General features: G+C 38.8%; 1 protein-coding gene across 1 annotated transcript; it reads left to right on the plus strand.

Moving 5' to 3' along the window:
* Positions 1-10,632: 10,632 nt before the first annotated feature.
* On the plus strand, positions 10,633-12,003 carry LOC118490258 (glutathione S-transferase T3-like). Its single transcript, XM_035987738.1, has 2 exons — positions 10,633-11,187; positions 11,276-12,003. The coding sequence occupies exons 1-2, from the start codon at positions 10,872-10,874 to the stop codon at positions 11,782-11,784; spliced, it is 825 nt and encodes a 274-aa protein (XP_035843631.1). The 5' UTR covers positions 10,633-10,871; the 3' UTR covers positions 11,785-12,003.
* Positions 12,004-12,676: the final 673 nt, after the last annotated feature.

Here is a 12,676-nt window from a genome sequence, read left to right on the forward strand (position 1 = left end):
AACTTCGAAATTTGAAAAGTGAAGAAGAAGGAGAAACCGCCTAATATTTATACCCATCGCATTTAATGCGATGGGTAGTGGGCTGTCAGAATCCAGAGGGGCATACAATAGGGAAAGGACACGTCAGAAGAGAGAGAAGCCGTCGCCTCTTTTTTTCGGGAACGTGGGTGACAGACGTGACAGAAAGTAATTGACGCAACTGAAAAGGCGCCTGTTCACCTCCGATAAGACAGGGACAACAGACAGTCACATCAGTGTTCTCCCCCAAGACAAACAAAACTTCTCTTAGAAGGAAACAACAAATGCCAAAACACATGCGCCGTGCATCCATTTGGCTCAACTTTCATAAGTTACCAAAAGCAATGCGCCATGCGTCCATTTGGCTCAACTTTTATGAGTTACCAAAACTCATGCGCCATGCGTCCATTTGGCTCAACTTTTATAAGTTACCAAAACCTATGCTCCATGCGTCCATTTGGCTCAACTTTTACAAGTTACCAAAACCCATGCGCCATGCGTCCATTTGGCTCAACTTTCTTAAGTTACCAAAACCCATGCGCCATGCGTCCATTTGGCTTAACTTTTACAAGTTACCAAAATCCACGCGCCATGCGTCCATTCGACACAACCTCTCAAATCATCCTTAAACCATACGCCACGCGCCCTGTTGGCTCAACTCCGCATACGAACAACAAGCCGCGTGCCATACAACAAACACCACAAAAACCACTACCCCTATAAGTCCAGAATCCCTCCTAGACGATCAACTCAACTAGAAGGCACACTGGACTGGGGGGACTTGAAGAGGTATGGTTCCAATTCCCTGCATACATGGCAGGGACCATACCACTTTTCCATCATACATGGCGCCTACATCAGCAAAATAATCCAGAAGCTTCTAGAAGCTTCTGGAAGACATCAAGGTGGCACCAAAGATGCTCCATCCGACAAAAAGAACAACACGTGTCACCAGTCACCGAACGCCATATAGGCCTGCGACAAATCAGGGAGCAGAACTGACGACGCCAGTACAACGTTTCCAACATGGGCAAATGTGAGCGCGCCACGTGTACCACTACACAAGTCATGGCAGAGGAGACCAAGAGGATATTCCCATTGGTCGGACAGCTGGCGCGCAACCACAGCTGGCACACCTGCTCCTCCCTCCTTCACCCTCCGGCTATAAATAGGACCCTTCATCATCCAGGTTGATCCATCTTGCTCTCTATACTCACACACTCAACACACACTGTTTATTCTCCCTCAGAACAGTACTTATTCTCACGCCGGAGCCTGGTTAAGAGGGAAACCCCCATATTCCCCTCTTAACGAGACTAACGGTGTTGCTGTTTTGCAGGATCCATGTCATTTCTACGAGTGAGAAAGGAGACTGAACCCACATGAGAAACAACCCTGCAGATTAACCTCAGAGTTATTCTATGTTTCATCAGGTTGGGTTCTCATGAGATTAGAAGCAGGTACCTGACTGACCATCACACACTGTATCGCAAACAGGTTTGGATGGTTCAACCTGTACTACCAGCTGGTTTACTGGGTACCTGTTCTGAGTTTTCTGTATTGAATTACTTTCATTCGGTACCCAGTTTTTGGCGTTTTCGACACCGGTTTTTTCGGTTCGGTACCGGTACGTTGCCAGTTTTTACCTTCAAATACTGGGTCTTACCCCGTGTCGTGTTGGTACCAGTACTCAGTTTTAGCCATTTTCGGTACTGGTATTAGTGAGCGGTCTAAAGTCATTTGAGTTTTGAATGTATTAGTGAGTTAATTTAAAGCATGTCAAGTTAATATAATTTTGTTTAATATGTCTCTCATCACTTGATTATGTATGTGGAGTTGTTTTACTAGGCTGATGACTTTTGTCTTCTTATGTAATAAAATTAAAAAAAAAATGTTTTACAATCTAAATTTGGTTCTTCAATTATCAGAATTCATTATATCAAATAAGACCCTCAAACTGAAACAGGTATTGCATTACCTCAGATGTCAATGCTGTTCTTTTCGATGAAGCAATGAATGATTTGCTAATAATTTACTGCAACGTGCGCATTGGCATCAACTCGTATATAAACAATTAGCAAATTAAGGTATGAGCCATCCATCGACACCAAACATACCTTCGTAATATCCTCTTAAATAAATTAACATCATTCGGAAGTACCACATTTTAAACCGTTTTAGGCGCTTATTTGTTGTATGATTGATGGTATTTCAGGTAACTTGATCATCATATCCATCAACTGCCCACCTTTAAGGAAATCTGAAATCGAGTATTACGCTATGCTTGCAAAGGTTGGTGTTCACCACTACAATGGAAGTAAGTTCTTCGTCATTATTATCATTAATATTATTTTGCTTATGTGTTTTTCTATCCTGGGCTAATTCTATTTTCATGAACTTATTATGTTCAGATAATGTTGATCTTGGAACCGCTTGTGGAAAGTATTTGGATATTGGTTCAAGTATGCCACCACCAGAGGTGGAGTTCGGGTGGGATTTTTTTGACCCATTTGTGACAATGAGGCCAGAGGTCATGAGAGGGTATAACCGTTATTCTGATGATGATTTGAGGGTAGTTAGGGAAGAAGAAGGGATACCAGAGCTTGAAGAGGAAGATATAGCCGTCATGTTCTTAACAAGCTTTTATCTATTCTTACATTTCTTTACCTTAAATTTGAACTTTAGTTGACTGCTTTCACTTTACTAAGTGCATTTGCAAATCAATTGACTTCCCTTTTCTATTTCTCTAATTACAGTTAGCATCGACTTACTGTCCTTACACATATAATTGTATGTCTTGTTATTTGTAAAGTGGCTTATGTTGGTGTAAAATCTTGCAGTACTAAACGTATGTATTAAATGGCTAATGTAGTTTTGATTTATAATTTAGCAATCAAATTTGTCGTTGTGTTGTCGACTCTGCCAACTGTTCAAGTTAAAAGAATCCGATAATGTGTTCCTCTCAGAATCATCTCCTCTGTTATCTTTTTTTTCCGTTGCCGCCGTTGAAAGCATTCTGACCAAGCTTTGCCGTATTGATCGTCGGAACGAATTTTGGGTTTGAAAGTGTGGGTGTTTTCTAAGGTTTATATGTGGAAAGATTTATTATTATTATAAGATTGGGTAGCCCAACCGGTTTTGTATCTGGTATTTTACCAGAGGACTTCTTGTTCGATCCTTATATATGAATCTAAAGGAATGGGTGTGTTTTACAAAGTTGCTTGCATGTAAAAATTTTAGGAGGCTTTTATGAATTTTATTATGTATTTCAAGAAGGTTTGTAATTTGATTTGATATGTGTTGAATTTCGATTCTAATACTCAAGGAAAAAAAAGAACTTTCTGGTTTGGGTTTTGGTTTTAGGATCAACCTGAAGTTGTACCATCCACCAAGGGAGGTTCATAACGTTTATGTGCCGTTTTTAACAAGTTTGATTTGTCGTAACATAAGAAGTTATAAATTGCTTACTCCGCCGCAACGCGCGGGTTCCCATTAGTATTATAAAGTATATATAAATGCCTTAAAACATCGCACTTAGAATTGTAGAAATTTGCTTACATTTTATTGTTTTATTACCATTTCTTAATTCTTTATACGTATTTATATCATTATTCTTTGTACGCAATTATTCATATGCATACTTGTAAAATATGTCAACCTACTTCTTGTAAATAAAAAAAAACACATAAATTTTCTAAATGGTCTATTAAATATTATTTTTAATCATTTTCATTTTACAAACGCCACAATAAGACAATTTAACAAACGAAAAAGGTATAACCAAACAAAGACCATAAGTATCGTCACAAATGCTATTCCTTAACATTAGGTTGTTGGCATTTCGCTTTCTATAACAATTATATAACATGAGTCCAGAGAATAGTGTTATTTTATGGCGGCCGATTGATAATTATTCAAAAACAATGTACCACCAACAAGGGTGCATGATAGAAGGGGCCGAGGGGGCGCCCGACCCTCCGAACTTTTCGCTCAGTAGTGTCCGGTATGTAGTTTTTGTATAGAATTTTTTAGGTGTATACATTTTCGACCCCCGGTTTTATAATTTTTTAGGTATATACGTTTTCGACCCCCGATGGTTGCTTATCGCTTCAAGCATTATCGATGGTTGCTTATCATCACCCCTCGTGTATTTGACCTCACCATTCGCGTGGACAATTCTTCCAAGGCCGGTGGGTACAATCTATGCTCCCTAACATCCCCGGAAAACCATGTCGTTGTTCATTTGCGGCAATATATAAGATGTACGCCATTGTAAATCGGCATGCGAATATATTCTTTCCTAACTCGACAAATATCAAAATAGACTACAAGAAGCATGAAAGAAAAGCAATCGAAACCTTAGCATGAAACTCAAAACTAGAAGAATGATTTCTACTTATCATAACCAGAAGAAGAAGCAACCCATTTTATATCCAAAGAGTACTGGTGTGAAACTCCTTTTCGAGCGAGAGATTAATTTGCGATCTTCATAGCGGGAGGCTAACGAGCAAATGCGATTTAAGGAGTGATAAACATCAATTTAGAAGAGAAATTGAGAGTTCAGTTACTAAACCTTTGAAACTAGCAATCATTCCAAAACACTCCTTGATTATCTTTTAAGAATCCATGCCTGAAAACTGCACCTCCAAAGTTTTGTAACCTCAGCCGCAACTCCTTCAACTTCTAACAAAATACAATTTGCCCCTTCACAAACATTAATCAGATCATTAGCACAAATTTACTTTCAGACATTAAGTTTGCAACTTTAAATTGTTATACTTTTAACAAAAAGGGTTGCTAGGTTAGATAGTCCTTATCCTTAAACAAACAAATCTCATATGTCAGGTCCGGTGCACATTGCTCCTAAATCAAATATCGCAAACATGGTCAGCTCTTACCAAAGCATATAAGGGAGACACGAGTAAGGATCACAGTCCCACATATGATGCCTCGTCATCCATGCCACAATGAACGTTTTGTTGGTAAATCAGAGTTTAAACGCAGCAATTAACACACGAGATTTGTGAGAACAACTCACGACTCTTTTAATATTAATCAAACGAAATACTGAACCAAGAATTACAATATTCCTACACCTATATTTATACTAAAACTATCCTTGCTAAACAAGTTAACCCAATTAAACTCAAACTCTAAAACCAATTATCCTAAACCAATACTAACTCAAATACTTAATAAATCAATGAATAAAATAACTAGATACCTATTTAAATTCAAACTACTAATTATCTTTAACTGTTTAAATAATCATTCATATATCAAGATTAATTCTTCACGTTTCTATAATAACATATTGATTGTTAAGCACTCGATGTATCCTAGAGTTAGTTTACATAAAATGTGTGACGGTATATTAATGAATTATTTCAAATTTTCCAACTCTTAAATGTTTATAACAGCCCATATGTATCGAGATCTCGTTCCAAATGGAAATCATTGAGCTCCAACATATGACTTTTTGGTATTATTTTCACTCACTAAGGCTTGTTCTCTAACAGCAAGATCAAAATATAACCTTTCACAAAGATGGGTTCTAGTGAATCAAAGTATCCATGCTTTCAAGTTTTAAGGGCCATAATTAGGAATGTAGCAATTAGTAATTTCAGAATCACGAAGTAGCACTTTTTTCAATTTCTAAACTTAACAAGTAAAAAAATGGCAACCAAATTTTTAACATTTACAATTTTCGGGCTATGAATTAGAAACTTTAGGATGCTTCTGTCTTGTCTGGCCACTATCCCCCTCCTTGTGTCGATATACTGAGGTTAACGCCGATAGTAAAATGATCCAGCATGCCTGCAACATTTTGGCCAGTGCCCCCTCCCTCCTTAAATCCGTCCAGAACCATTTCATTTGATGTCGATACAATTCTTTCGCTTAAGAGGATTCAATGAATGACTCGAGTACGTTCAGCTTCCGTAGAGTTGCAATTCACATTAGGTAGTTTCCTCTAAGCCTGAAACAAAATAAGCACTTAGATATTTTAACAAAATTTAAGCATGCATCTCACTCCTATATATATATATATATATTTGGAATTTGGAAAAAAAAAAAAAAAACCCTTACAAAATCAATACGATGTTTGTAGTGTAGTCTTGGATTTAACTGATTACAACAATCGACCCCAACGACGTAAAATCTTGTCTATTTTTCATTTTAAATTTTAGTATACCTTTAAGCTCCAGCCACAACTTAACTTGATCCTTATTGAAGGGGTATGGTCCCAAATCCTGCGTCGGTTACATGAGGCAAGCTCAGGTCGCGCGCAGAGAACCATACCCAAAAGAGATGAAATCTAATACTTAGTCCATGTGGCAATAAAATGGTGCAAGCTTAAGAAGCGCAAGCTTCGTGGCGCCAGCAAGACGACTCAAGATAGTACAGCTGGTACAAATGTCAGAGCAGGTGGTGGCCAATAGGCGCACGACATGCTGTGTCCAGCAACATCTCACGATGAGCAATCGTGCAAGGGACAAAAAGTACATAAGGACACCGACGTGTCACCAATCAATGTGCGCCGACCACTGCTCCATGATCTCCATTTAGCTGCTGATGTCAGACCCGACAACAAGGACAACTACCAGGCCACGTGGATCCATTTAGCATTCGCCAACTCCCCCTTCGCTTGCAAATACTAATGGTCGTGTTCAAGGAGGCAGAAAGGATATTCCTTGTTGTCAAGAAGGACAACGTATAGCTTCGTGACTCCGTCTAAGAGTTGTTATTGCTCGCGTTGCAGCCATTCTGTTGAGGTATGTGGTGGGTTCGTTGTGTATTTGTTGTGTGGTTTTTTGCAGTCTATTTTGTACACGCCAACGATGGTTTCTCACCTCGAAAGTGTCAACAGACAACAGGCTTGAGGTTGTGGTTGTGATAAACGATGGTATTTTTGTCTGCAAATTGACTGTATCAAGGAATAACCAAGTTGTACACCAAACAAATAGGCAGCTGGACAAAATGGCAAGATGGATAAATTAAATATTTTATGGGAATTTTGTCCAATTTAATTTATAAATTACAATGTAATAACATTTCTACCAACTTGATCCCTTGTTTATATACTTCGTATTGTAGATGATCTTATAAGTTATAATTGATATACCCGTATGATTTAAAAACCGATTTTTAAAACCTTACTTAGATCAACATGTTGAAAGAAAATGTGCACAAAATGAGTCACAACTTAAAACGAGAATAATTTTTTTATCCATCTTGTGTTTATGGAGCGACATACATGATGTGATGTCGTGACTTGCACATATGAACTTCTTCGGTTAATTTGTTCAACTCTCGGACCCAAATTTCGTTTTTTTTTTTTTTTTTTTTTGAACTGCTAATTTCTTTAATCCTTTGTCGTCTGTGTAACTTGAACCCAAGACTTCCCTTTTCCAATCTAGGTGTTTTTAAAAGTTTTGCCTTTGCTAATGGACCACCACCCCATTGGTGGACCCAAATTTGTATAGTCCTGATTTTAACTCTGAGGGGTTTTCTCCCAAATTTTATGATTTTGATAGATTACGCTTTGATCGTGAATTAATTCTTACATTTATTTAGACATTAAATTTTCCAAGATTTGACATTATTCATTATTTGTCAAGACTAGGATTTTTTTTTATATAAAATAAGGTTTGATAACTAGGTTTTCTTATTAAAAAGGTATCTATTTTCTCTCGAAAATTGTATTTTTTTTTTAGTTTCCACTTTGCATTGGTTAAATAATTGTTAGTACTATTTGTGATAACGGCTTAATTTAAGAGTCATTCAGATTAAAATTCACTATAACTGTCACGAATGCAATTATATTTGTATTTTGTTACTTAGTTTTTCTTTAATTACGTTCCTCCTAGTTGGTGTACCTAGTTGGTATGCTTTGTTGTAGTGTATTTTTGAGTGTGAGTGAGATAGCACAAGATTCTGTAAACAGAAATATGTAGGATTTCTTGGTAATGATCATTGTTGCAGGACCATCACATTATGTACATTTTTATTGACAGTTAATTGGCGCCAAATCAACCAACACATCTGTTGATGGCACACAGGTTGATAACTGTCACCTACTAACCATCGCAAATACTAATCCTATAATTTCATAATATGTTTGGTATCAAGTCAGGTAATTGTAACTGACAATTGGAGAACATGTTATTTGTTTTTCTTGACTTGATAAAATATATGCAAGTCATGTCCGTATTGGATATCCTCTGCCCTAAATTATTGGAAAATTAGGTTATACTTTGGAATACGTGATTCATTGTAAGTATGTTAATTTGCAGACAAAAACACCATCATAGTTCCCAATGTGGTGGTCCATTTTATTGATAATTCCTAGGGGAAACTATTGTCTGTGTCTTGTATGATGTTAATATAAAGTTTCGCTGGAGAGATGTGAATTAAACCATTTTGATATGGCAGAATGTTAGGCAGCAATGCATGCATGCAGGGACATCTCTTGAGGGTTCCTTTGTTTTTGGTTTCACCCCCTTGGTTTTAAAGAGCGTGCCTAAGGGTGTTCAGGGCACTCGCGGGGAGGGTGTTCGGTGACCCCATTCCCCGATCGGGAACACCGCCGCCATCCCTGCGGGGACCCAAATCGGGGAGTAGGGTCGGGGAGGAGTCACCGCATGAAAGGGAGGAGATAGTGGGCCCATAGCTTGTAACAACCAATCAAGTATTTTCCTTTTTTTTTTAATAAAAAAACAAGTCACCTAAGAGGGGAGTGCCGCCATCAAATTGGGGTGTGAGGGGAGTTTAAGAGGGGAGTTGACGTGGCATAACCTGATTCGGTGTGCGTAAGAGAGGGGACTCCCCTAAGAGGGGAGTGCCCCTCTCACCCTAAGAGTAAGGCGCAACAAGGCATTCGCCAAAAAGGCGTGCTTTTTTGGGATTATCCTAGGCTTTTTTCGCCTGAGGCGCACACCTCTCATACCTGAGGTGTTTTTATGCATCTAACTGTTCTACCTTGGGTTTTTTGGCTTGTACATGTTGCTAAAATCATATAAAACCTCACTTAAAGCTATATTTTGGGTAGGGAAAGCTAAAAACCTATGGGATATATAAAATATATATATAATTAGCTTGTGCCTAGGGTACGAAAAGCTCGCGGCTTTTGCACTTCACGCCTCGGTTTTAGACCACGTCGCTTTTGTGCGCCTCTCGCTTTTTTAAAACCAAGATTACCCGAGAGGCCAACTTGGAGAGGAGAGGCAGTTCTGCATGGTTTGTCTCTTAAACTATCCTCTCTTTTAGTTATCTTGACAAATTTTGGTCTCAGGGACTCGACAAGTTCAAGTCGGATTCCCATTTAAGACAAACATGCGATTCACCATGGTCACCTATACTAGCCTGCTCATGTATGGTTTGGCTTGCAGATCGAGCAGGGAGCCTATCTTCGACAATTTGGTTGTAGTAGCCCAACATGCCACTTGTGGCGAGCAGTGACATTTTGTGTATTTCTATGAAAGAGAATGATAAACTGAATACTTAACATAATAATATAAAGAATAATCTATGAGTGAAGGCATAACTATATAATTTTATATTTTATGCTTTATTAGTTGCTAGTGAGGGACAGATGATTTTCATGTATGTTTCTGTTGTATCTTTGGCTTCTTTACTCTATTGCTAACCATATGTAGGAGTTAAGCGACATACGACCAGGCCAGCAAGATACGTTGCCACTTAAATCAACCGATAAGAGAGATGAAACGTATCAAAAATAAAACAAAGATGACAAAGATACAACCAAAATGCACAAACAACCAATCCTTCCCAAGCGGGCAATAATGGCATAAACACAAGTGGGATCAGAAACCACAAGTTCTGCACCAGAAACTAAGCCATACATGATAAGACATGTTAACGAAGACCATGATCACCTGCGGGTGACTTTGGAAAGGAAAATCAGGATTTCCCTGCGACTTTATATCAACCAAAGCAAGTAAAGCGGTGATAATAAAGCCAAGTGTTGATTGGGGCATGACGATAGCTCCTTCCTCTAATTCTCTAAGGAGGTTATCGTTATTCCAGAGGCGGCCCAGAGGTGCTGCTAGCCTTTGGTCTGCTTCTACATTAAACATGTGGCCACCACTTTGGAACATAAAGGCTGCAGTGATGAAGTTGCAGTCATGGTTGGTTTCTGCGGGTTCTGAGTTGACCGATATAACTTCGTCGGCGACCGGAATCTCTGCTATGGAGTGCATCATCTTCTTTGCTTTGAAGGATACAGAATGGTTTCATTTATAGGCTCTCAACAAATTACCAATAGCATTGAGATATTCAGAGGAAAAGGAGTAGACATTGGAATTTCCTTCACTGTTAACTTTATATCTTGTATGTTTTTGGCCTCTTAAACTTCTAACTTTGTCTTTAGTGCAGCATCTATGTCTTCTTGTTGTTGAAAGTTCCAAAAATCATTATGGGGCGGGGGTGGGCTGAAAACGCTCAAGCCACCACCGTGGGTGGGCTTGGGTTTCGGCGTGGCCCAAGGGGCGGGAGTTTAAAGCCGGGCGTGGGGCGGGTCTATCAGTATGACATGGCGGGTTCTCGTTGGCCAAACCAAACTAGCCGTTGGCCAACGGCTATGTTAAAAAAATTATTTTTTCACTATAAAACTCACACTTCTATTCCTTTTTTTACCACATTCAACCACAATACACTCCACATCTTTTATAATCATCTCTATTCTCATTCTACAAAACGAAAAAATCATCCTCATAATCGTGGTGATGACCCGAACAACCTGTGGGCATTCCAAGAAAATCTTAGCCCACCACCCAATCCTCCAATGCCTCGTCCATTTTTAATACACTCTTCTATGCCCGATATGGCGGGTTATGCATCGTATCTCGGGAATCGTTTGTTTACTAACTTCACACACCGATGATTCTATACCTAGCCCGATTCCACAAACGCCCATCAACCTTTCACAAACCTCCATCAACCTTTCCCAAACCGAAACCGTCCCCGAAACTCAACCACCCAACGATGGTCCTTCCACATCCAAACCCATCAAAAAGAGAAGTCACAAGAAAAAAACCGAGGCGGAGAAAGCACTTGAAACCGCCAAACGAAAACAACAAAGATGGGTCGTTAATGAAGAACTTGCATTGGCGAGGGCTTGGCTTCAACAATCTCTATATCCAACTTTAGGTATTTTTAAATATTTTCTAGCCCTTAATATTTATGGTTTTTTTTATATAACTTTCTAATATATTAAATTTTGTTTTGATTAAAATAGGAAATTCTCAACATAGAAGCCATTTGTGGGAAACAATTAGTAAAGCATTCCATGAAGAAATGGAAAGGGAGGTTTATCGTGAAAACGATAGCTTATCCTTGAAGTGGACCGAGATAAGCGGTCAACTTACCAAATTTAGTGTTTTTTTAAATAAAGTAAAGCAAAACCCAAAAAGTGGTGAAACCGAAGCCGGCTTTGTGACAAATGCATTGGTTACATTCAAAACAAATGTGGGAAGCGACTTCCGTTTCATGCATTGTTGGGAGATTTGTAAGTTCCATCCAAAGTGGGCGAATATCCCTAGTAGTAGCGAAACTAACACGTCTTCCAAAAGGTCAAGGACACCCTCGTCCCAAGCCCAGTCGGATGCACGAGATCAAGAGTTGGAGGACTTGTTGGATGATTCGCCAAACCGTCCTGAATACGGAAGAGATGCCACAAAAAAGGCGCGCTCAAAAATCAAGATCAGGTACGGCATCGCCTTCAGTTGGGAGTTCGGGCTCGCGTAGGGGAGTATACAGCGATCAGTTGAATGACATTGCATGCAAGTTAGATACATTCAACGTATTCCAACAACAAAGGGCCGAAATTCGGAAGAGCAAAGAAGCTAGGGATGCCCTGAAACAAAGACGAGATGATATGAAATTTCTAGCTCAGCCCATTGATCACCTAGAGGGTGAAGAGTTGGAACTAATGTTGGAGACGAGAGAAGAGATAAAGAAAAAATATCTGCGTTAGGATTTTTTATGTAATTTTCTTTATTTAAAAAACATTAAAAATTTAAATTTTTTGTTTTAAAAAATATAAAAAACACCTGTTTGGGCTGGCCACGCCCCAAACCCCCACACCACCATACCCCACGGTCTAACTAACTAAAAATTGCTACTCACAAGCCATAACATTAGAGACCTCAGAGCAAGTTAGTGTTCCAACTGCAAATATATATATATATAGAGTAAGGTTAACATACAAAAAGCCTTATCATACATCACGTAGGAGACAATGGTAACCGTTGGAATAGGGGTATAATCACGCATGGGACCACATAATCACGCATGGGACCACATAATCACGCATGGGGCTATAATCACGCACGTTCTATGATAATAACGCACGTTATATTTTTTGTCATGTATGTTAATGTAGGTTAAGCCTTGAAGTACATTATACTTTCCCTATATATATATATATATATATATATATATATATATATATAGAGTAAGGTTAACATACAAAAAGCCTTATCATACATCACGTAGGAGACAATGGTAACCGTTGGATCAGGGGTATAATCACGCATGGGACCACATAATCACGCATGGGACCACATAATCACGCATGGGGCTATAATCACGCACGTTCTATGATAATAACGCACGTTATATTTTTTGTCATGTATGT

The sequence above is a fragment of the Helianthus annuus genome, chromosome 3 (genome assembly GCF_002127325.2).
Source record: "Helianthus annuus cultivar XRQ/B chromosome 3, HanXRQr2.0-SUNRISE, whole genome shotgun sequence".
NCBI classification, from domain to species: domain Eukaryota; kingdom Viridiplantae; phylum Streptophyta; class Magnoliopsida; order Asterales; family Asteraceae; genus Helianthus; species Helianthus annuus.

Coding starts and splice junctions, on each gene's coding strand:
- LOC118490258 (XM_035987738.1), top strand. CDS start 10,872: ATGCATCGTATCTCGGGAATCGTTTGTTTACTAACTTCACACACCGAT. Junction 11,188..11,275: donor ATCTCTATATCCAACTTTAG/GTATTTTTAAAT, acceptor TGATTAAAATAG/GAAATTCTCAACATAGAAGC.